At 43.5% G+C, this 23,110-nt stretch overlaps 1 protein-coding gene across 13 annotated transcripts in view; it reads right to left on the bottom strand.

Annotated features, from left to right (window-relative positions):
- ARHGAP26 (Rho GTPase activating protein 26) overlaps nucleotides 1-23,110 on the bottom strand; it is a 1,052,546-nt gene that overhangs the window by 454,085 nt on the left and 575,351 nt on the right. For 4 of the 13 annotated variants that reach the window (XM_071210378.1, XM_004452620.5, XM_004452622.4 and 1 more), the window contains exon 1: nucleotides 14,313-14,538. The exons of 4 other annotated variants lie outside the window; for them this stretch is intronic. In XM_071210378.1, the coding sequence (XP_071066479.1) occupies nucleotides 14,313-14,466 (154 nt within the window). In that variant the 5' untranslated portion in view covers nucleotides 14,467-14,538. Of the gene's footprint in view, nucleotides 1-14,312; nucleotides 14,826-23,110 lie in introns of those variants that run through there. 5 more of the 13 variants (XM_071210379.1, XM_071210387.1, XM_071210376.1 and 2 more) reach the window with 5 other exon arrangements.

The raw sequence follows: 23,110 nt of genomic DNA, 5'->3' as shown, positions 1-23,110 counted from the left end.
CAAAAGGCAGGGGGGGGTAACAGCACTAGTCTCATTGTAGCAACATCCTGGGGACACCCAGCAGGTTGTGGTCTGCCCTGTCACCCATCCCTCTTCAGAGGGCTAAGAACCAGCTGAGATCAAAACAGAGATAAGCACTGAGGAGCATCTGCCAGAAATGAGTTGCCCACGGGCACCCACGGCAGGATGGGGAAATTGGCTCACCCTGGGTTGGGGTACCTCACCCTCCACTTCCGGGGTCAGCAAACCCTCTCCTACTTTGCCCTAGACGGGGGTCCCTCCAGCTGTGCAACAGCCCAGCCTGTTCACTATGCTTCTTAAATGTTTTCAAAGAAAAAAGTGTACGCCATAATTATAGGCTTTGACCCCGAATGACTTTAGCCCTGACAAGAGGGCCCAAGACTTGCTGTGGGAAAACGTTTGCTCTGGGATTGAGTGGGAGCATAAAGTTTCTTTTCAGGAGCTTCCCACCCCGATGCTACAGAAGGCCAAGCTCATTAGACAAATGGTCTCCAGGCCTTAAGCCATTCTGGCTAAGATATTCTCAGATCAGTATAACTTTCACCCTTCTCAAACATTCCCCATAATTCCCTGACCAGCAATAAAGCAGACAATCTCAGATACCTGAAAATGTCCCAGGTAAAGGTAGATGGCACAGCTCTGGACATAATGGGGACAAAGATTTATGCAGAATCTCTTCTCATATATTCAGACAATGTGTGACCTGAGGACCATCCCCACGTAAATCACCTGGGCGGGGGCAGGTATTGTGCAAATGCAGATTCCCAGGCCCTGCCTCAAAGTTCATGCATCAAACTCTCTTTGGGGAGAGCCTGGAAATCTGAATTTAAGAGAATTCTTGTACACATTCACCACTGTCTTACAATAAGGACCACCTAGCAATGACAATAATGGCAGAAACCAATTACAAACCCACTGGCCATGTGCCTGCTTACATTGCTAAGCACTAGACCTAAAGTTATCTCATTTATTCCTCACAATAATATAATAAGGTGGATAGTTATCTAACTTTGTACTTATGCTGCCTTCTCCAAAGTCAAATCCAAAAGTTCTGGGCAAGTCTTCACTCAAACTGATCAGGATGAAAAATGCTATGTGTCCATTTTCTCAGTTCAAAACTCTCCCCAACCCTCTTCTACCCATCTCCTAAGTGTTCCCTATGACTTCAGCCTCTATTCTTGTCTGTCACTTTGTGCCAGTAATTCTCAACCTTTGCTGTACAGACCACCTGGGGAGTTCTTAAAAATCTCCATGTCCAGATTGTGATCCAGACAAATGACATGAGAATCTCTGGGATGAGTCCCAGGCATCCATATTTCTTAAAGTTCCAGATCTCTGCTTCTCCCGACCTGGTGTGTGTGTCTGCCTGGATGTCCTGGAGTAACAGCTCAGCAAGGACAAACCTTACTCAGCTCCACACCCACATCACACAATTCTTCTCCTTGGGGCACACAGCTCACCTAGTCCCCCAAAGCCTAAGAGAGAAACCCTGGAGTCACCCCTAATTCCCTCTCCTCTGTCCTCACCCCTTCCTTGGACACCAAATGCTGTTAACTGCCTATTCTCTGCTTTACCCACACCAGCACATTGCCTCTTAAGAATGCTGTGGAGCTGTGTATTCCACTCTATAATTTGTCAGTATGTGTTTTAATATTCAAATAGTGATTCATATTTCTGACCATGATGTATAACAGATTTTTCAGCCCAGTGTACTCCCTGGCACATGTCCTTTACACTACCTGGTGCACAGCCAACCAACCCAGGCACATGTACCTAGTCTGTGAAGTGTGCCCTTCCCCTCCAGGCACAGCAGCCCAATGGTTTCTATTCTCTTGAACACTTCTGCCTTGGGACAGTATTAAGTAGAGGGTGAATCTGGGATTACTTTTCAATTTAATGATTACGGGTTTATGTGAAGATAATTTACCAAAAAAAGCCCACATTGTTAACCACTTCAAACCTGTGATTTTGGAATGCTGTGAAGTTCCCTTCTGAAATAAATGCATCTTCATAAGCATATATATAAACAGAAGTAAAAGTGGGGCAAAAATAATAGTGGTGGTATATAAATAACTGATCATTGCAAATCCTGCCTCCTAGGGCTTGAGAAGACTTCAGCCACCTTTCTCAAAGTTCTCTGCACTGTCCTGCAGAGGCCCTTTCAATCTGCTAGTGATCATCCTTTTGTACTGTGGACTATCTATGCATCCCCGCCTCCTCTCAAGACCAAGCACCCAGAAAAAGGGGCTGTGCCTGCCCTGGGCCAGTCACCCCACAACCCAGGGGCCTTCCACTCCAAAGTGAGCTGCGACAGGCACAGGAACACAGACCACAGAAGACATGTGACCTGAGCCTGCCGTCCATCAGGGGGAAGTGCTAAGCCAGATGATGTCAGACAAAAATGTCCTACTCTCTCACCAGGCCCCAGGAATGCCACAGGCTAGCCCAGAGAAAGACAAAGGTGCGTCCCTGATAATCAAGGTATGTCTTCTGGCCCAAAGTTACCATCCCTAGTCATCAGAGGTAGGAGAATGCCTTCCTTTAATACCTGCGAAACTTCCTGAATAATGCACACACCACCCAAGGATAAAAACTCAATAGTCTCTATACTAGGAATGTCAACAACTTCTCTAGGGTCCAATATTCAAGTGATTCCTAGGTACAGTTGTGTCTCATTTTAGGGAATGATTTTCATTGTGGTTTTTAATACCAGAATTAACAGCACATACAAATGGATGAGTAGGAAATAGAGGAAATTCTAAATAAGTAGTATTTTATTACTACAGATGCTACTCTATAATAATCTCTCTAAATAGTGGGATTCCTAGTAATGGAAGTAAATGGAGCATTGAGATGGAGAAAGTGGCCATGGTAGCTGCCGGCGGGGGGGGGGGAAGGGGGGAGATGTGATGTGGGGGCATTTTCAGGACTTGGAGTTGTCCTGGGTGGTACTGCAGAGACAGTTACTGGACATTGTATGTCCTCCCATGGCCCACTGGCTGGACTGGGGGAGAGTGTAAACTGTAATGTGGACCATTGACCATGTGGTGCAGCAGTGCTCAGAGATGTATTCACCAAGTGCAATGAATGCCCCATGATGTTGGAGGAGGTTGGGGTGAGGGGGGTGGGGTGGTATATGGGGACCTCATATTTTTTGAATGTAACATTTGAAAAATAAATAAAGACAAAGAAATTTAAATAAATAGTGAGATTCCTTCCTACTCTAAAATCATGATTTATAAAATTCACTTTACTCATAACTTTTCAGAAACACTCATATGAAATATTTATCAAAATGAAAAATGTCCTACCCTTTGACCCAGCAGTCCCATTTCTAGGAATTCATCCTGCAGACCTAACAGCTCATGCACGCCATGACAGGTGCCAGGAAGCTCAGAGCAGTATCGCTTGTGATTATAAGAGGGTGGAAAGAATCTAAATGTCAGTTATTAGGGAAATGGTTAAATAAATTACATTCTATCCATACAATGAAATACACTGCAAATATTAGAAATAAGGAAGCTCTATCTTTACTGACATAGAACAACATAAAAAATACATTAAGTACAAAACAGTACATATGACATGCTACCAAATGTATGTATTTATAATTATATTTATATTTGCTAGTATAAGCATAAACTCTGAAAGATCTATAAGAAACTGGCAAGAAGTTGCCTCTTCTTAATATCAATATCTCAGAAGATCTGGAGATGAGGAAAACAAGAGGTAGAAGGATATAAGTACATGTTTTTTTGTCCCTTTTGTAATGTACCATGTATAGGTGCTACCTATTTATAAGCCTTTTTTAGAAACTTTTTTTAAAGAAACATAGGTCTGAATTAATGTTTTTTAAATGACTTTTATATTTTATTTTATTCTATTTTATTTCCTCAACTAATATATACTTTCTGCACCTGAACCCCAAGAGAAATCAGGAGACACACAGGAATTCGTTAAGGTTCTGGTCCTATCTGGTTGATAGACTCCTTGCCATGGAAACAGCCTCAAATTCAAGGCAATTCGCCTGGAAATTTATTTAAAGTCTCACAAGGGGAACCAGTTCCTGTTTTCAAAGTGTTTAAATTAACCTGGAGAAAGCTCAACAGCAAATCTGATAGCAAGATCAGATGAGTTTTGAAATCTGTGATGTCTTTACAAACCATGTTAAATGGGGTTTATTTTGGCTTTTCCTGTGTGGCAGCAGAAGGCTTCAAAGCATAGCTACTGGCTTGGCCCAGGGAAACCAACAAGCTAACAAGGGTTGATCCAGAATTCCCAAATCCCTCAAACCTTTGTCTATCTGGCAAAGAAAGCACACACACATGCACACATCCCCACACACACCCCTAACCCCAGGAATCTCCTCTTTCTAAATATAGTTGGCATCTGCCCGGTCATCAAGCTCACGCTCTGCAGGATCCCGTGCCTTCCAACCAAGGTGAAACGAGCCAGACGTAAACACACCATGACAGCTTCTGGCCCACACCGCAAGCTGTTTTCCTTTCTATTTCCTCTCTTTTTCCACTCTGGGTTTCTACAAAAATGTGTAAACCCCTGTGACTTTAATTTGTAATACTAATGCTGTTGTTCTCACCCTAACCAATGTGATTTCCCTCCTGATCCCTCCAATCTGAGCTTGGAATAATAGCCTGTTAGTTAGGGGCAAGACCTCCTCACATCTCCCCTTTTACCTGTAAGAACCTGAAGCTCAGAAAGGGTATCTGACTGGTCCAAGGCTACTTAGGACACAGCCAATTAATTCTCTCTCTCTCTCTCTCTCTCTCTCTCTCTCTCTCTCTCGCTCTCTCTCTCTCTCTCTCTATCTGACTGGTCCAAGGCTACTTAGGACACAGCCAATTAATTCTCTCTCTCTCTCTCTCTCTCACACACACACACACACACACCAGATTTTGTTTCTATCACCTGGTCCTTTTAGATCAGTGTGTAAGAGAAGGGCCTGTTCAGAATGCTTCTGATTTAGGCAGAGAGATAAGCTTTAGAGACATAGCCTAATACACTCAATGAAGCAACAGACAAATATTAAGTGGCTACAGGGATGCAAAGGACCTCAACAAAATCTGCCAGACAGCTCGTAAAAACTGGAGATCAGCAACAGTTCTATCTCAAGGAATCGGAAATACTGGTACACAGACATAGAGGTGACCAAACAAGATGACCACAAGTAAAAGACTGAAGCGATGCACATATCGGTCAATAGACTGGGTAAATCAACTACACAGAACTCTCTGCAATCATTAAAAAGTACACACTGTGTACATGTACTGATATGGAAGATCTCTAAGACGCAGTATTAACTGGAAAAGCAAAACATAGGATAATTCATACAACATAATCCCATTTATGAAAAAACAAACATGCAAAGAAAAAGGACTGTGGAAAAAAATGCTACCAAACTGTTGAAATTGATTAACTCTGGGGAAGAGATGTTTTACTCTGTCTACTTCTATTCTCTTTGATTCTTTTATGTCTTCATGAACTATTTGTGTAAGTTTTTTGTCTTTACACTATAAGATTAGCCTAAATGCATATTATTGATTTTTTTCCCCAAACCAAATCCTCAAGTCTTCTTTATCGCAGTTAAATAGCAGCATATAATTGCTCAGGCCCAAAACATTTGAGTCACTCTTGACTTCACTCTTTGTCTCACACCCCACATCCAATCCAGCAGCATATTCTGTGGTCTCTACTTACAAATACATCTAGAATCTGACCACCTGTTCCCATGCTACCACCAAGTCCAAAGTGCCCACCTAACAACATCCTAGCATAGTCTCCAGCTTCCTCTCTTGTCCTGCTAATCTATTCTCTGCGCAGCTGCTCACATGATCTTTTTAAATACAAGCAGGATTGTGTCAGTTCCCCGTTCTGAACCTCTAGTGGAGGCCCATCACCCCTAGCCCTTTCTGGGACTCAAAGCCTTTATGACCTGGCCCCTGGAAACTCTCCCCCTTCATTTCTCATCATTCTGCTCTGGTAGCACTATCCCCAGATGGTACTCAAATACCCCACCACGTACTCTCCCCATTCACAACTTCTACATCTCTGCCTAGAAAACCCGTACTCTAGTCTAGGTCCTTGAAGGGCAGGGCAAGAACAGGAAGGGCTCCATATTTGCTAAGGAGAACAACAAATATCATTTTGAAATGCACTGGGTTACCATTAAAAAATAAAAATTAGCGTCAGTCAGAATTTAAATCTGGAAAAACCACTTTGTTAGCTTCATACTGACATCCTTGTCTTATTTTTTAAAAAGCGATGGCCTTGAAAGGATAACAAAGTCGGGGATAATGGTTCCCCATTGGCCATGCTCATTTTGTCAATTCATGGGGTTTCTAACCATTAGCTTACATTGGCCAGAATAAGGATGTCCAGCCCAGGACCTCTGCCCAGTAGGATGCTGGCTGGCCTAACCAGGCCAGAAACCTGAGCCACAGTCTCAGAAGAACCACCTTCCTGAGCCCTGGGCTCCTGAAACTCATCAGCCAAATCCAACTGTGGTTGAAATAAATGGAAGCAAAAAGTCCCCAAATGAGGGTGAATGGAGAAAACTTACTAAGTGCTATTCACTCTATCATCAAAAGGTTTACGGGGCAAAGTAAAGGGGGAAAATCCAAGACATCAAAGTCTGCCTAACAAAAGACCTGAATATAAGAAGTATAAATGGCCAATAAGCACTTGAAAAGATGCTCACCACCCACTAGAATGGCTCTAATGAAATAGTCACTGTGGAAAACAGTTTGGCAATTATTTTTAAAAGTAAATGTAAAAAGGTAAAAATGAAATGGAAAATGAAAATGTACACCCATCCAAAAGCATGTTTGCAAATATTCACAGGAACATCATTCATTCACAAGGGCCAAAAACTGGACAAAACTTAAATGTCCATCAGCTGGTCAATGGATAAACAAAGTATGGTGTGCAAAACAGAATACTCTTCAAGAATAAAAAGGAATGAACACATGCTACAAAATGGATGAACCTCAAAAACATTATGTTAAATGAAAGAAGTCAGGTGCAAAAGAACACATATAGTATGACTTCATTTAGCTTAAATTTTCAAAAAGAGAAAAAGTAGATTAGTAAGTGGTGCTTGAGGTAGGCATGAGGCTATTTTTGGAGTGATAGAAATTTTCTAATATTGGATTGGGGTAGTGGTTGCACAACTTCTGTAAACTAAAAATCTTCACATTGTACACTTAAAATATGAATTTTACATAATGAAAATTATACCTAAATAAAGCTTAAAAAAAAAAAATACTCCCCCAAAACATGCTCATCTGAAACAAATGGCTACCTTGAAAGGAACAAACCTAAATATCATGTTCTTGAAAAAGACCCCCACAATAAATTAATCTGTCAGTTCCAAGGATTGGTGATCTTTCTGAGGGAAAAGAGATGGAGAGAAAAATTATCTTTTTATGATTTTAAGGAGAAACTTCAAAGTATTTTAAAGTTATTGCTAATTAATGCTGTCTAATCCCATCACCCACTCATCCCAACTAAACTACTGAGTTTTCTTCTGGGACATGATAGAACATACCAGAAACTGCCACCTTCGCTATCGTTTTAAAAAGGAGCGGGGAGGGGAGTGAATTAAAAGTCAGTGGGTTGGAAGTGGCTGTGGCTCAATCAGATGAGCTCCCGTCTACCATATGGGAGGCCTGGGATGTGAACAGAGGGCCTTGTGAAGTCAGGCTCACCGGTCCACTGCGGAGCGCCACCTGGCCCGCAGACACCACGGAGCGCCGACTCAGCAAGGTGATGCAACAAAAAGGGAAACAAGCGAGAACACAGAAGAGCCCGTAGCAAATGGACACAGAGAACAGACAGCAAGCAAGCCGCAAGGGGGAGGGGAAATAAATAAAATAATTTTTAAAAGTCAGTGGGTTGAGAACTATGGATTGGATACAGTCCATTAAATCTAACTGAGAACAGAATGGAGTAAAGTAGAGAATATTTTGAAACTCAATATTATATAAAAACTACAAAATCCTGTTTGGGTTTAAATTTGCTGCTGTTTACATTTGTATGAGTAATGCTCCAAATGTCAGTATTGCAAATTAACACCATTTACAAATAATTAGGACATGCCTTCTTTTTTTCTTTTATTAGTAAGGTGCTAAAGTAAAGCAAAGGAACCGCAAAAAAACTCTTTGCTACCTAACTCCATACCCATTTGTTCTATTAGGATTTTGTGAGTAATGTAATTACTGCTAAACAAAAGAATGTTGGCAAGGAATATCCTTTAGGAGTTTATGCCATTCAAGAAGGACTTATCTCACTATTGCAAAAGGTCTATACTAAATCCTAAAGAAGTACAAAAGGGTGATATGCTTCAAAGCACACAACTCTTGGTGTTTGATTTTTTCATTCTTGTTTTAATGAGCAAAGAGGATCAGCTGTTTACTTTACAGAATCATACCCAGGAACAGGTTTCTGGCCTCTCTGTTCAATACTTCATTACTCGGCTGAAAGACAATGCCCCAAATCATTGATAATCACTCAGTGCTACTCCAAAGAGAAACTTTAGGACTTTCACTTTTTATAAGACCAGGAGATAGTCAACCATCCTCATTTGTCTCTCTGACAATGGTCCTTTAAGGCTATGATGGGGATAGAAACACAAAACTTCAGAACAGAATGCAAAATTTTGGCTATTCTTTACTACCCAGGCTCAGAGTCTAAAAAACAGATAGGACAATCTTCTCGCTTAATATAGCAACTGCTATGTGTTCCTCCTTCCTAGTATCTAGATTTGCAAGGAATCTGCGTCTTCACTGCCAGCTTCTTTACTGAAGGCACTGGAGGGTAATGCTTAAGAGAATGTTTTGCAGGCCACCGCCAGGTTTGAAGCTTGGTTGTACAACTTCCCAGCTGTGTGACCTTAGATAAGTTAGACCAACTACAAAATGGGGGGGAAAGTATGAAGGCATATTCACCCCACAGGACAGTGGTAAAGATTAATGAGACAATAAATGAGACTGAGCATAGAGTCCAGTACTTGATAAGTGCTCAAAAACCTGACCAGCAGGCATTATTATTAGACTATTTATTTGTTAAATCTCACTGGGATTGCCTTGGGGATATGATGCAGGACAGAAATCTCTGAATTCCTAGTTGCCAAGAATGCAATGAGAAAGGCATATCTCTACAAAAATTACAGGCTCAACTAGAAAAAGATAAATACATTCACTTCACTTTGTAAAAAAAGATGTTCTCCAGCAGGATAATAAGCACAAAGTAAGGCTTTTTTTCAGTATCGCATACCCTGCCCCAACTTGATTGAAAGCTCACTGAGAGAAGGTACTAGATTCTCAGTCTTGTGTGATCTCCTCTGCATACTTCAAAGTTCCATGAACAAGAACGAATCCACTTCCCTCTTATGGGCTGCAGATACAGAGGCACACTTGCTTTCTTCTGGCCCCGGGACACATTTCAGTCCTTGGGACATCAGCCCTACCTCCACAGTCCTGTTTTGAAGCCAAGAAGCTTAAGATTCAAAGTTTCCCAACCTGAAACTCAAATCAAGAACTCTGTGCCTAAAGCTGATCCTTATCACCTGTGAGAAAACAGATAAAATTGCATTTCTGATGTCCAGAATAGGCAAATCTATACAGACAGTTTAGAGTTGCCAAGGGCTGCGGTGGTTGGGCAGAAATGGGAGTGACTGCTTATAGCATATGAGGTTTCTTTCTGGGGTGATAAAAATGTTCTAAAATTGACTGTGGTGATGGTTGCATGGCTCTGTGAATGTACTAAAAACCACTGAATTGTACACTTTAAATGGGTGGATCAATCTCAATAAAGTGGTTAGAAAGAAATTTGTACTTCGGTTAGTAAGAAATTTGTACTTCCCTTCTTCAAGAATCAGAATAAAGGTACCCCATCTCATGAAACTGAAGTCAAACTTAAAGGGACATGACCCCAGCAACAAATCCAGAAACCAACTGCAATAAATGGAAAGAAACATAGTTCCTAAAAATCCACACCACTCCCTCTAAACCAACAGCCTAATCCAATTTCATTTCTATGAAACCACGTTTGGTTTGCCATTGAGTCCATAAGATAGCCAGATATGAAGTCCAATACATTCTGCAACCTTTTCCTACAAGGCAAACACAAAGAGGCAGCAAGCCCAGTCACTGAGGAGGGGAAGTTAATCTACAAAAAGATTTAAAAGGTAAACTATCAGATTGTCAGGAGGAACAGAAGATGTTGGGAAGTTTATTTTTTCTTGTTTAACCTGTGGGGCTTTTTTAACCACAGTGTTGAGACCATCTTACCTGGATCTTGCCTACCGGTGGTTAATAAACACACAACTGGCATGAAGGAGGCACAGGTCTACCTCCCTACCCCTAAACCAAAATTGTCTCTCTGCTTTTAGCTGGCTTTTGCTCTGAGAATCACAGAGTGTTCACAACTCTGAACAGTGCTCCCTTCTCCATGGGAAATAACAGCTACCATTCATTGATAGAGCTACATGCCGGACTGCAAACTAAGTGCTATCATTACATGCACTGCTTCCCTGAGTCCTCAACAACCCTCCTATGAGGGCAATGTCGTGTGTGATTATTCCCATTTCACAGAGAAACAGCTCAGGTTTAGTAACTTGCCAAGCATGAGGGACTGGAAGGTGGGGGACACAGGACAGGAAATTCGAACCCAGGCTCACCTCGCCACCAGGGTTGTTCTCTTACCACCAAGCTATGTTGCCCTCGGAAATGCTATTATCACCAAAAACTGATGAAGTGTGTGGGGCTTTTCTGGTGACCTAACAAGCCTAAGGTAAGGGAGACTCAATTCTACGAGCTGAACCCCATCACCAGCCTCCTTCATCTCCACAGAAAGAAAAAAAAAACAGGCTTAAATACACAGAATCTTCTTGGCTGAGACAGCGATTAATCAGGTCAAAAGAGTCTTAGAAGAGTGAGTCCTCCAAAGCAAAGGCTAGGACAAATCAGCATTAGAAACTCAGAAACTGCGGTTTGGGAGTCACCAAGGCTCTATCCCACATCAAATGAGAACTTTCTCTGAAAGCAGGATTTTATTAAATGTGTCTTCCAGATTGTTTCATTGCTTAGCTTCAGATCAGGAGGTCTGGGCTCCAAAGAAAAGGCTTCAAGGGATTCATTTTTATGGAGAAAGAGTTCATAGCTCTTATCAGATTCTCAAAGAAGGTCAAAAGACAAACATGTATAAGAACCACTGACCTAGTAGGCAATACTGTTTGGGGTTAAGTGCACAGGTTTTGGAATCAAGACAACTTGTGTTTAAGTACACTTAATTGTTACATTGCCTCGGGCAGGTTACAGACCTCTCAGATCCCTAATTTCCTCATTCAGAAAGTGGAAGTAGCAATAACAGTGACCTAGCCAAACTTTGGCAATCTCTGGAGGCCAGTTTTATTGCCTCTAATTAACATACGAAGGAAATCTAACTCCAAAGATCTGCACATATGAGTTATAAAATAAACCATAAGGGAAGCGGATTTGGCCCAATGGATAGGGTGTCCTCCTACCACATGGGAGTTTCAAGGTTCAAACCCAGAACTTTCTGGCCTGTGTAGTGAGCTGGCTCCTGCGCAGTGCCGATGCACGCAAGGAGTGCTGTGCCACGCAGGGATGTCCCCCGTGTAGGGGAGCCCCATACACAAGGAGTACACCTGGCAAGGAGAACCACCCAGCACGAAAAAAGTGCAGCCTGCCCAGGAATGGCACCGCACACACGGAGAGCTGACGCAGCAAGATGACACAACAAAATGAGATACAGATTCTGGGTGCTATTGACAAAAATACAAGCGGACACAGAAGAACACACAGCGAATGGACAGAGAGCAGAAAACTGGGAGGGTGAGGAAGGGGAGAGAAATAAATGAAAAATAAATCTTTAAAAATAAATTAAATATTTTTTTTTATTTTTAAAAAACAAAAATAAACCATAAAATTTTATAACTGGAAGAGGCTGGAGATCATCTACACCACTGTTATTTATATACTTATGTATTTATGTTTAAGGGGTACTGGGAAAAAAAATGAAAGCTTTCCATTTACAGCAGGAATAAAGATGATGTGAAGAAAGGCAATAAGCAAATATTAAGACAATTGTACACAATGAAGCAAGCATCTAGACAATTCATAAACGCTTAAAGTCTGGGAAACAACTCCTACCTTTAAAGATAGGAAACTGAAGCCCTTAGAGATCCCATGACCTAGTCAAGGTCATTTTAGTAAAGCTGGAATTAGAGGGACCAGAATGACTAGTTCCAGATCCATCTTTTCCCCCAAGTACAGGGCTGATCCATTAGACAAGGGAAATGATCTTTGAACCCATCATTTCAGTGTTTCTTCCTATCCAAAGGACTCCCATTCCAAAAAAATAGGAGTTGGGCAAATTGCTAGTCATCCAAATGCACCCTCCTCAGAGTCAAGGCCAAGTTGGTACAGAAAGGTTAAGTCCACATTCCAGCAATACTGGTCCAGAGTATCCCATTCAGGACAAGGGTGTTTCACAGGGCAAGATTAAGAGCTCTGCATAGGTGGAGCCAGGCCATCTCCTGCCCAGGCCGTCTAGGTTCAAAAAAGTCTAGGTTCACTAGACTTTGTAACTCTGTGCTAATGCTTCCCCCAAGCCTCAGTTTACATGAGATAATTTATGGGTGACACAGTGCCCAGTGCAGTACCAACACACAGTAGGCACTCCACATATTTGCTGACACGAGGACCTAAGTAAAGTTAGACTCAGAGTTTCAATCAAAAATCCTGGGCCCAACATATAAGTGGCTCCTAATGGCTCCACAACAAGGGTCCAGTGTTCCCAAGGAACTTGTCCAGTGACCAAGGATGGCCCTGGTCATCCACAAAGGAAGAGTCTGTTCATAAGCTCCAGGTAAGGCACAGCCTCCAGCAGAGGGCCAGTGTCTAAGATGCCTCATCACCCCCAACAGCTCTGCATTCATTTCACCCCGAAAGATTGGCACTTGCTGCCTAGGGGTTCTGCTGCCTCTCTCTTCATTTTTAGAAGCATCCTGCTCACAAAACTACATCTTAGGTACCTGGTTTCTCTCAGTCTCTCTTAAAGAGCCCTGGATATAATTCTCACAGCTTGGACTCTACTTTGTGAACACCTCCTTTCTTAGCTGAAAGGTATCACCTATTAAGGAACCCATCTCAGAGACAGGAAAAGTAAAGGGTGGGACCTGCCTTCATGCTATTCCTGATTCTCAAAACTAGACTACGAACTGAACTATTTTTAAAACGTGTAGCCTGAATCGACATCACAAGCATTCTCACGATCCAAGGTGCTCATCCCTTGGCACTCTCTATTTGGTCAGGAGGAGCAAAAGCCAAGGCAAGACCATACACTGGATGCAAAGTTCATTTCTCCCCTACCGGAAGGGAAAAGGCAATCATCATTTTTACAAAACGTCTGAAAATCTTAAAGATGAATTTAAACTTCTCTTTGAATAAGACATTCCTTCCAGAGACCCCTGAGTTTTCAAGGTTAACGGAAGAGGTAAAAAGTAGAGCGGCGAGCGAGAGGGAGAGCCAGGATCTGTTCATGCTATTTTTAAACCCTCCCCCACAGTTTAGAGTAAAGGAACACTCTGATTCCGTACTCCCACCCCTTTCACCTTCTGCTAAATACAAGAATCAGAACCTGCACACCGATTTCTAAACGTGGGGGTTACCCGCTGCCAATACTCGAAAGAATCGCGGACTAACCAAACCACTCATTCAGCCCCTCTCCGGGCAGCGCCGGTGCCTTTCAGAGAACGCCGCGGCCCTGGGCAGGCTGGAGCCGCGTACGGGGAGCGTAAGTCACCACCTGCCTTTCCCGAGGGGAGGCGGCGCCCCTCTGGCAGGGCCCGCCCCATTCCCACGGCTGGGCAGCCAGGCGTGATCAATTTTTCCCCTAAAGCAGCCCGAGTCTCGGAAGCGAAGGGGTTCCCCCACAGGCTGCGGCGCGCCGGGAACGGCGGCCCCACTCCGGACACCTGTGTGCCGCGCACACCCACCCGCGGCGCCCAAGAGTCCCTCTCGCGCTCGGGTCACCTCCCCTCCAACCCAGAATACAAACGACCCCCGCGACGGGTCCCTTTCCTCTTCCGATTGCTGCCGGCTCGCCCATTTTACGTATCCTTCCTGTCTCGTTCCGAGCCTCTACATTCTATAGCGCCCCGGAGGGCGCGCGGGCGACGCCGGCTGAGTGCCGCCCGCTGCCCCTGCGGCCCTCGGGCGGCCGTCCCCGCCGGGCTCGGGGGCACTCACTCTTGAGCGCGCTGATGAGTGACTTCCCGTCCTTGATGAGCTCCTTGATGAATTTGTTGGTCTTGTCCAGCTCCGCTTCGTGCGACTTGAGTGTCTCTCGGAAGTGAGGGCTGTCGAGGCAGCAATCGCTGAACTCGAGCGCAGGGAGCCCCATGGTGTCGGCGGCGCCCAGCCGAGGGGCGCAGCTCCCCCGGAGCCCGGGCGGCCCGCCGCCCCGAGCGCGCACACAGCGGGACCGCCGCCGCACCCCCGACGCCCGCCGGCTCCACAGGTGTGGCGCCGGCTCGCCCTCCGCGCGGCGTCCGCAGGCGCGCACGACCCGGACCCGAGCCTGGCCCCGACAGACGGGCGACTGCTCCGGCGGGGCGCGACTGATCCGCGGGCTTGCAGGAAGCACAGCGACGGACCAGCAGTGGCGCCGGGAAGCGAGCGAGCGGGAGAGCGAGCGCGGATGCCGCCTCCCCGCCTCCCTCGCTAGCTGGCTCTCCTGCAGCCTCGAGCGCCCTCTCACAGCAGCCTCGGCCGCCCCGCCGGCGTCCGGGCCGCCCGAACCTGCTAGCGATGACCTAATCCCTTCACGGCCAATCAGCACGCCCGCCTCAGCCCGACCCCCCGTCCGCCCGTGGACGCCCGTCCCTTCCGCGGGTTTTACCCAATCAGCGGGGCCTGGAGGCGGGGTCGGAGGCCAGGGGCGGGGCCCTCGCCACAGTCTAGGTCCGCAGAACAAGCTCCGCCCTCCCCCGCCCGCCTGGTGGGGCAGATCCAGGTTTTGGGGGCGTGCAGCGCTCCTCTGCAAGGGTCGCTGCCACCCAGGACCTTGCCCGCCCGCTGTGGCCCGGATCCGATCCTGAGATGGTGCGGCTGCTGGTCTGAGGGCGGAGGAGCCTAGAGGTGCCGAGCGTGAAAAATCTGGGAAGTAGGGCTGCAGTTCCCCGCAGCCCACCCTGCGTTGCTGGACAACCCGGCATGCACTCAAAATGCAGCCCCCCGCCCCGGAAGAACCCCGAGCACACCACGCGACCACGTCTTCCCTAGGCACTCGCTCCTAGGATCAGGCCGGCAGAAAATGTTTGCTTATTTAAATTACCAGCTCTTCTTGTCTGCAGTCTTCCCGCCCCCTACCGTGCGTCCCCCTCACGGCCACTCCAGCTCAAAACCCGCCCACGGCTGCCCCCAGCCTAAGAATCTAACATCCCTGGGAGAATTTCAGCCGCCTGTTATTTTCCTTCTCCGCACCTAGCACAATTTTACACAATTATGCCCACTGTCGTCGTTCTTTGCTACACTGTGAGCGTCACCAAGGCACGGACCACCGCAGTGTTCTTGCCCACTGCTGTATCCCCACACCAAGAACGGCGGCAGGCATTCCATAATAGATATCGACGGCTTCCCATGTGCTAAGGTGATAATGAATATTTGTAGAATTAATGAATGACGCCTTTCCCACGTCCCTCTCCACCTCCCACCCCGCAATGCATTACCCTGTAGTCTGTTCCACCACAGAACTCAGTTCAGGCTTAGTTCTCATTGTACTGGTCAAGCTGGGTCCCACTCAGGGTCCTGTCCTGAACTGTGCACTCCTGGAGGATAGGGACAGTCCTTGCATAAATTATTTAAATGTCCAAGAACTAGCAGCCCTCCTTCAGTCAAGTGTTTTTTGTTTTATTTTGTGTTGTTGTTTGTTATTTAAATAGGCCTGCTCTGTGTGGGCCCTAGGCTAGGTGAATAACAGAGCACTACACTGGCCTGGTCGATCAGAGAGACACCAGCCAAAGAACAATAGCATGGCTGTGCACTAAGAGTTAGGATAGAGAAAGGGCTGGATGCTGGGGAATGTGGAGAAGGGTTCTAACTCAGGGGGTCAGAAAAAGCATACCATGTAAGTTAAGAAATTGATTAATTGATTAACTGCATAAACAAGTCAATGAATGTGATTTAGTTGCTCGTTGTATCAACACGTGTATGCTTAAAAGCAGACCCAAACAGTCCTCTATTAGGTCATTATAATTACAGTGAGTAGTTCCTCACTTGGATGAAAATAGGATCTGCATCTACAGTTTTCATTGCTGTATCTGTACTCCTTAGTGTCCTATAATAGTTATCTGTTGACACATAACAAGTCACACCAAAACTTAATGGTTTAAAACACAACAATCATGTGTTTTCTCTCACAATCACAAGGGGGTCAGGAATTTGGGGATGTTGGGCTTGGGATCTCTCATGTGGTTGCAGCCACATGGTGAGTGGAACTGATGCAGCGAGTGACCAGCCAGCATCTCCCTCTCTCCATGTGGGCTCAGGGCTTTTTCAGGTGGGCTCCTTTGGGCTTACTCACAACAGGTGGCCCCAGGGCTCCCGTGTGAATGTTCCAGCTCACAAAGTTTCTCTTGAGCTGCACTTCCTCTGTGTCGGCTTCATTCTCAGTGACTCTCTCCGCAACTCTAAGCTTACATCCAGCAACATTAGTGCCAAGGGAGTTTTCTTTCCAAGAATTCCAGTAGAAATGACAAGACTGGAGCCAGGGGTGAAACGAGCTCACCCCAAACATGTAAAGCACTGGGATGGAGTTGTTATCCCAAAGGACAAGCAAGGTGCTGTTAACAGGAAAGAGGAAACCGAGGCTGAACTAGCAAAATCAAAAATGTGTGGGACATCTGACCAGTCCCCCAACCCCCTCAAAATCGATGCTCCTTCTCTAATGTTACCATAATTTTGTAATTTTAGTTAGCACTTACTCATTCTTTTTTTCATCATTGGTATCATGTGTTTCTTTACAGAGTGACTTCTCCTTTGTATCAAAATTCTGTTTTAAAATAATGATTGGGAAGGATGGAAATATTCCCTTTTTTTCCCTCTATTTTTTTTAAATGTTACATTCAAAAAATATGAAGTCCCCATATACCCCCCACCCCCCTCACCCCACTCCTGGAAATATTCTATATCTTGAAATGGTAATGGTTACCCAGCTGTTGACATTTCTCAAAACTCAGAGTTGTGTTTTATTGTTTATAAACTACATCTCAAAGTTAATTTAAGTAACATAATGAGGATAGTGCTTAGGATGGTCAATGATGATATTTATTAAGCTCTTACTGAATAGCAGGATCTATGCTAAGCACTTTACCACATTTCTTCATTTAACCTTTACTACAATCCTGGGAAGTAGATACTGTTGCCACCACCATTTCATAAATAAGAAAATTAAGGCTTAGGGAAGTAAGGTGCCTAAAGTCACATCGTTATTGGTGGAGATAGGTTTAGAATTCAAATCTGTATTAAATAACTGTCTCTACATAAGGCATCTGTAAGAAAAACAGTTTATATATCTAAAAGATTGATAAATACCCAATCACCTGAAAAATGGAATAAAGTCACACATGAATGAAAGAGGAGATATCTCATTCTGAAGTGTATATATTTTCTTCAGGACCTCTTGATGGTATATCCCAAATCTATCAAAAATTATCCAGTCCTTTAAACAAAATGTGGTATATACATATCATGGAATACTATGCTGCAGTAAGAAGAAATGAAATTGGGACATATGTGATAACATGGATGAGTCTTGAAGACATTATACTAAGTGAAGTAAGCCAAACACAAAAGAACAAATATTGCATGCTCTCATTAATATGAACTAAATACAAATAATAAACACATGGAATTAAAACCTACAGTATAGGTTATTAGGAGATAACAGGAGGGTTGAGAAGAACTATGGATGCTTAATGTATGTAGAAGTTTTAATTGATTGTTAAAGTGTGAAGATGGATAGAGTTGATAGTAACACATTATAGTGAGTAGCAACTGGTTGATAAATGGGATTGTGGCTGACAAAGATAATCTGGGGAGGTAAATGTCAACAGAAAGAAAGCTAAAGAATAATCTAGGAACTGAATAACACAGTGAACCCAGAGGAAGTTGAGAATTGTGGTTAAGGGTACAAATGCAAGAGAGTCCTTCTGTGAGCTAGAGCAGATATACATCACTATTGCAGGGTGATGGTAATATGGAAAAGTATGGGAAAACCTACAATTGGTGTGACCTATAGACTGTGGTTAACAGCAATACTATAATATTCTTGCATCAATGCCAAAGCTGTACTGTGTTGATAATGGAATTGTATGGGAAAAGTGTGCCAAATGTATGCTATGGACCATGATTGGTGGTAATAATCTGATGATATTGTCTGATAATCTGTAACAAATGTTCCACCAGGGTGTGGAGTTGTATGGGAAATCTACACATCTGTATGATTGTTTTGCAAGTTCACAATGTCTGTAACAAAAATTTTTTAAAAAGAGTATGAGTTTGGGGAAAAATACACAAAATGTAAGATAAGAACTATAGTTGGTAGTAATATTTTGACGATGCTCTGGCATAGTTTGTAACAAATATTTTACAACAATGCAAAGAGGGGAAACAGACTTTGGCCCAGTGGTTATGGCGTCTGTCTACCACATGGGAGGTCCGCGGTTCAAACCCCGGACCTCCTTGACCCGTGTGGAGCTGGCCCATGCGCAGTGCTGATGAGCGCAAGGAGTGCTGTGCCACACAGGGGTGTCCCCCGCGTAGGGGAGCCCCACGCGCAAGGAGTGCACCCGTAAGGAGAGCCACCCAGCGCAAAGGAAAGTGCAGCCTGCCAGCCTGCTGAGGAATGGCGCCGCCCACACTTCCCGTGCCGCTGATGACAACAGAAGTGGACAAAAGAAACAAGACGCAGCAAAAAGACACAGAAAGCAGACAACAAGGAGAGGGGAGGGGGATTAAATAAATAAAAATTTAAAAAATCTTAAAAAAAAAAAAACAATGCAAAGAGTTGGTGAAGGGGTGATGTATGAGACCACTGTGTGATGTTATGTATGTTTATTTTATAAGTTCACAATCTTTACTATACACTTATTGTTTATGTGTTCATGTATGAATGATATACTTCAATTTAAAAAATTATCCAATCCTTAATTTGTTTAGGTTTTAAATTCCAGGTCCTACAGTTTGGGTAGAAGCAATTCACATAAGCAGATATGAAATTCTAACCTTCCCTGAAAAAAGAAACAACAATCTATCCTTACAAATTCCCTCTTTGTTCTATAAGAGATATGAGGGGTACTTATTTAACATTCAATAGCTCAAGAAATTAATGAAATCCATGTTTCTTGTAACAGGAAAGTTCTGTTTTATGAGATAGCAATATTATTATTTCCATTTTTTAGTTTATTTACATTTCACAACTAATACCTTTCTTTTCTTAAACTTCTTTTTTATGAAATATTTTCAAACTTACAGGACAGTTACAAAAACAATACAAAATCATACAGCAAACTCAATCACACCACCATTCCCAGATATCCAAATCTACTAATATTAACATTTTACCACATTTGCTGTATCATTTTATCTCTCCATCCATGCCTGCTACTTTTCTACCCAATATCCATTCTCTCTTTTTCCTTATTTATTGAGAAAATACTTACATAACATTTACTATGTACAGATGCTATTCTAAATGCTTTAAAAACATTAACTCAGGTGACCTTGTAATAACCCTATTAGTATCTTATTTCCATTTCACAAGTGATGCAACTGAAAATGACTCACCTGAGAGGCAGAGGTGAGATTCTAACCAGATATCTTACACTATGTTAGTAGCAGAGCCTCAGTGTACCCAGCTAAAGAATTCAATTCCTCAGGCCTTCACATAGCTAGTAGTGGTAATGTGCCAATTTTTTTGGCCATTGAAATATAATTGGAGGGAAGTGGATGTGACTCAACTGATAGAACATCCACCTACCATATAGGAGGTCCAGGGTTTGAACCCGGGGCCTCCTGGCCCATGCAGTGAGCTGACCCATGCACAGTGCTGCTGTGCGCAAGAAATGTCCTCCCATGCAGGGGTGTCCCCTATGTAGGGGTACCCAAGTGCAAGGAGCACACCCCACAAGGAGAGCTGCCCCGCGTGAAAAAAAGTGCAGCCTGCCCAGGAGTGGCACCACACAAATGGAGAGCTGACGCAGCAAGATGACACAATAAAAAGAGATACAGATTTCTGGTACCACCGAGAATGCAAACGGACACATAAGAACACACAGTGAATGAACACAAGAGAACAGACAATGCGGGGAGTTGGGGAGTATCAGGGGAAGGGGAGAGAAATAAAATAAATCTTTAAGTATATATATATAATTGGAAATCTACTGGTAGGATTTTGAAAAAGGTTTTGTTTTCCTGTTAAAGGAAGAACTGACATATACCTTTTGCCCACCACCTTCCCTACTCTTCTTACCTGGAATATGGATGCAGTGGGTGGAGGAGCAGCAATTATATTGCAACCATGAGGTTAAAAGCCATGCAAGATAGTTGAACAGGAAGAGAGAAGGAGGCAGGTGCCTTAGTGATATTGATGAGTCACAATACCCAGTCCCAGGATGCCCACTTCCCAAAGACTCACACATGAAGAGGGAAAACACAACCTATTCATTTAAGCCACATTAGCAGAGTTTTCTATTACTCATAGATACACAATGTTTATCACCTCCTCCTGAATTTTGAATGTCAATACATTATCTTTAAGTAGTTTCTAAATTGGAAAACCATTAATTTTAAGGATGATTTCCTAAACATTTAGAATAAGGATAATATCTACATTTACAAGGATAAGCATGAGTGTTAAATAAGGAAACGTATTTAAGAAAGATATAATTTACTAATAAAAATAAATATGTTCAAAGGTAGAGACAAAACCGGGAAACTATCAAAAACAATTACCAGGATCATCTAGGTCAATGAAAATAATTGGTCTAGACATTTTTAAAGGATGTTCTGCCTGAAAAATAACAATGTGAACTCTACTCCTTACCAGTGCTGTTCTGATAACCACAACCAGTGCAGGAAAACATTTTCTCTAATCCATGGTGAAAAGAGAAAAATCAAAGATGATGTAATGAGTTTCTCATGAAGCTAATTTTATTATAGTTAAAGGAATGTTTTTTGTTTTTGAGATTATGTCCTTTCCTACATTTTGGCTATTAATATACTCTTTTTTTACTATTAATATATTCCTTATTTTATGGAAGGATGAGGAATGAAGACAGTAGCTGAATTTTTTTTAAAATGTCCTTTAGCAAAAAAGTTCAGAAATAGCAGGATTGTTCATTGCAGGATTCCCTGTGTCTTGTACAGTATATAAAAAGAGTATACACGGGTTTATGGGACTTACCCCACTCAGCTAACATGGAGGTGAAGAAGGTCAACCACCACACCAGGGAGCCAAGAGTGCCTACAACTGAAAGCAGGAGGATTGCATCCAGCATCCATCTGGAATCTAAGCCCCCTCTTGATAAAGATGAGGAGTGGACACAACCATTCTAAGGTCCACAGGATGGAGGAATAGAGTATGGATTAGAGTGGACTTACTGATATTCTATTCAGGAACTATTGTGATTAGTAATCGAAGAAAATGTGGCATTGGTGTGGAGAAAGTGGCCATGGTGGCTGCTGGGGGTAGGGAATGGAAGGAAGAGATGTGATGTGGGGACATTTTCGGGGGTTGGAGTTGTCTTGGGTGGTGCTGCAGGGACAGTTACCAGACATTGTATGTCCTCCCATGGCCCACTGGGTGGACTGTGGGAGAGTGTGGGCTATGGTGTGGACCATTGACCATGAGGTGCAGCGGTGCTCAGAGATGTATTCAGCAAATGCAATGAATGTCTCATGATGATAGAGGAGATTGTTGTTACGGGGGGAGGAGTGGGGTGAGGGGGGTGGGGGATATATGGGGACCTCATATTTTTTTAATGTAACATTAAAAAATCAAATAAAGACAAAAAATTTTTTTAAAAATAAATAAAAGTAAATAAAAAGAGTACAATTAATACATTAGCACAATTTTTCTATAAAGGGCTTTTAGGCTTTGTGGTCCATACAGTTTCTGTTGCAACTAGGCAACACTGTCACTGTGGCACAAAACCAGTCACAAACAATTCATGAGCAAATGAGTATGGTGGCTGCATTCCAATAAAACTTTATTTAGGGACCCTGAAATGTGAATTTCATATGATTTCCATTTGTCACAAAATAGTCTTTCTTTTACTTTTTTTTCTACCCATTTAAAAATATAACAACCATTCTTAGTTCATGAGCCATACAAAAACAGATGGCAAGCTTGACTTGGCTCACATGCTCTAGTTAACCAACCCCTGGACTAATGAAATGAAAGAATGAGTGGACAGAGCAAGATTAGAATTTTCAGAATTGTAGGTCCCAGTCCTTCCTCTACTACTGACCTCAGGAAAGCCAGTTTAAAATATCAGAATAGCCTGGTTTCCCAACTGTAAATGAGGGGGAAAAAATCAAATCTATTTCTTCAGGCTACTGTTAATGAGAAGTATTGTAAATAACAGTGAGGAGGGAAGCGGACTTGGCCCAGTGGTTAGGGCGTCCGTCTACCACATGGGAGGTCCGCAGTTGAAACCCCGGGCCTCCTTGACCCGTGTGGAGCTGGCCCATGTGCGGTGCTGATGCGCGCAAGGAGTGCCCTGCCATGCAGGGGTATCCCCCGTGCAGGGGACCCCCACGCACAAGGAGTGCACCCCATAAGGAGAGGCACCCAGCGCGAAAGAAAGTGCAGCCTGCCCAGGAATGGCACCACACACACGGAGAGCTGACACAACAAGATGATGCAACAAAAAGAAACACAGATTCCTGTGCCGCTGACAACAACAGAAGCGGACAAAAAAGAACACGTAGCAAATAGACGCAGAGAGCAGACAACCAGGGGAGAAGGGGAGAGAAATAAATAA

This window comes from Dasypus novemcinctus, chromosome 2 (assembly GCF_030445035.2).
Source record: "Dasypus novemcinctus isolate mDasNov1 chromosome 2, mDasNov1.1.hap2, whole genome shotgun sequence".
Taxonomy (NCBI): Eukaryota; Metazoa; Chordata; class Mammalia; order Cingulata; family Dasypodidae; genus Dasypus; species Dasypus novemcinctus.
This window is presented reverse-complemented; position numbering and strand designations above follow the sequence as displayed.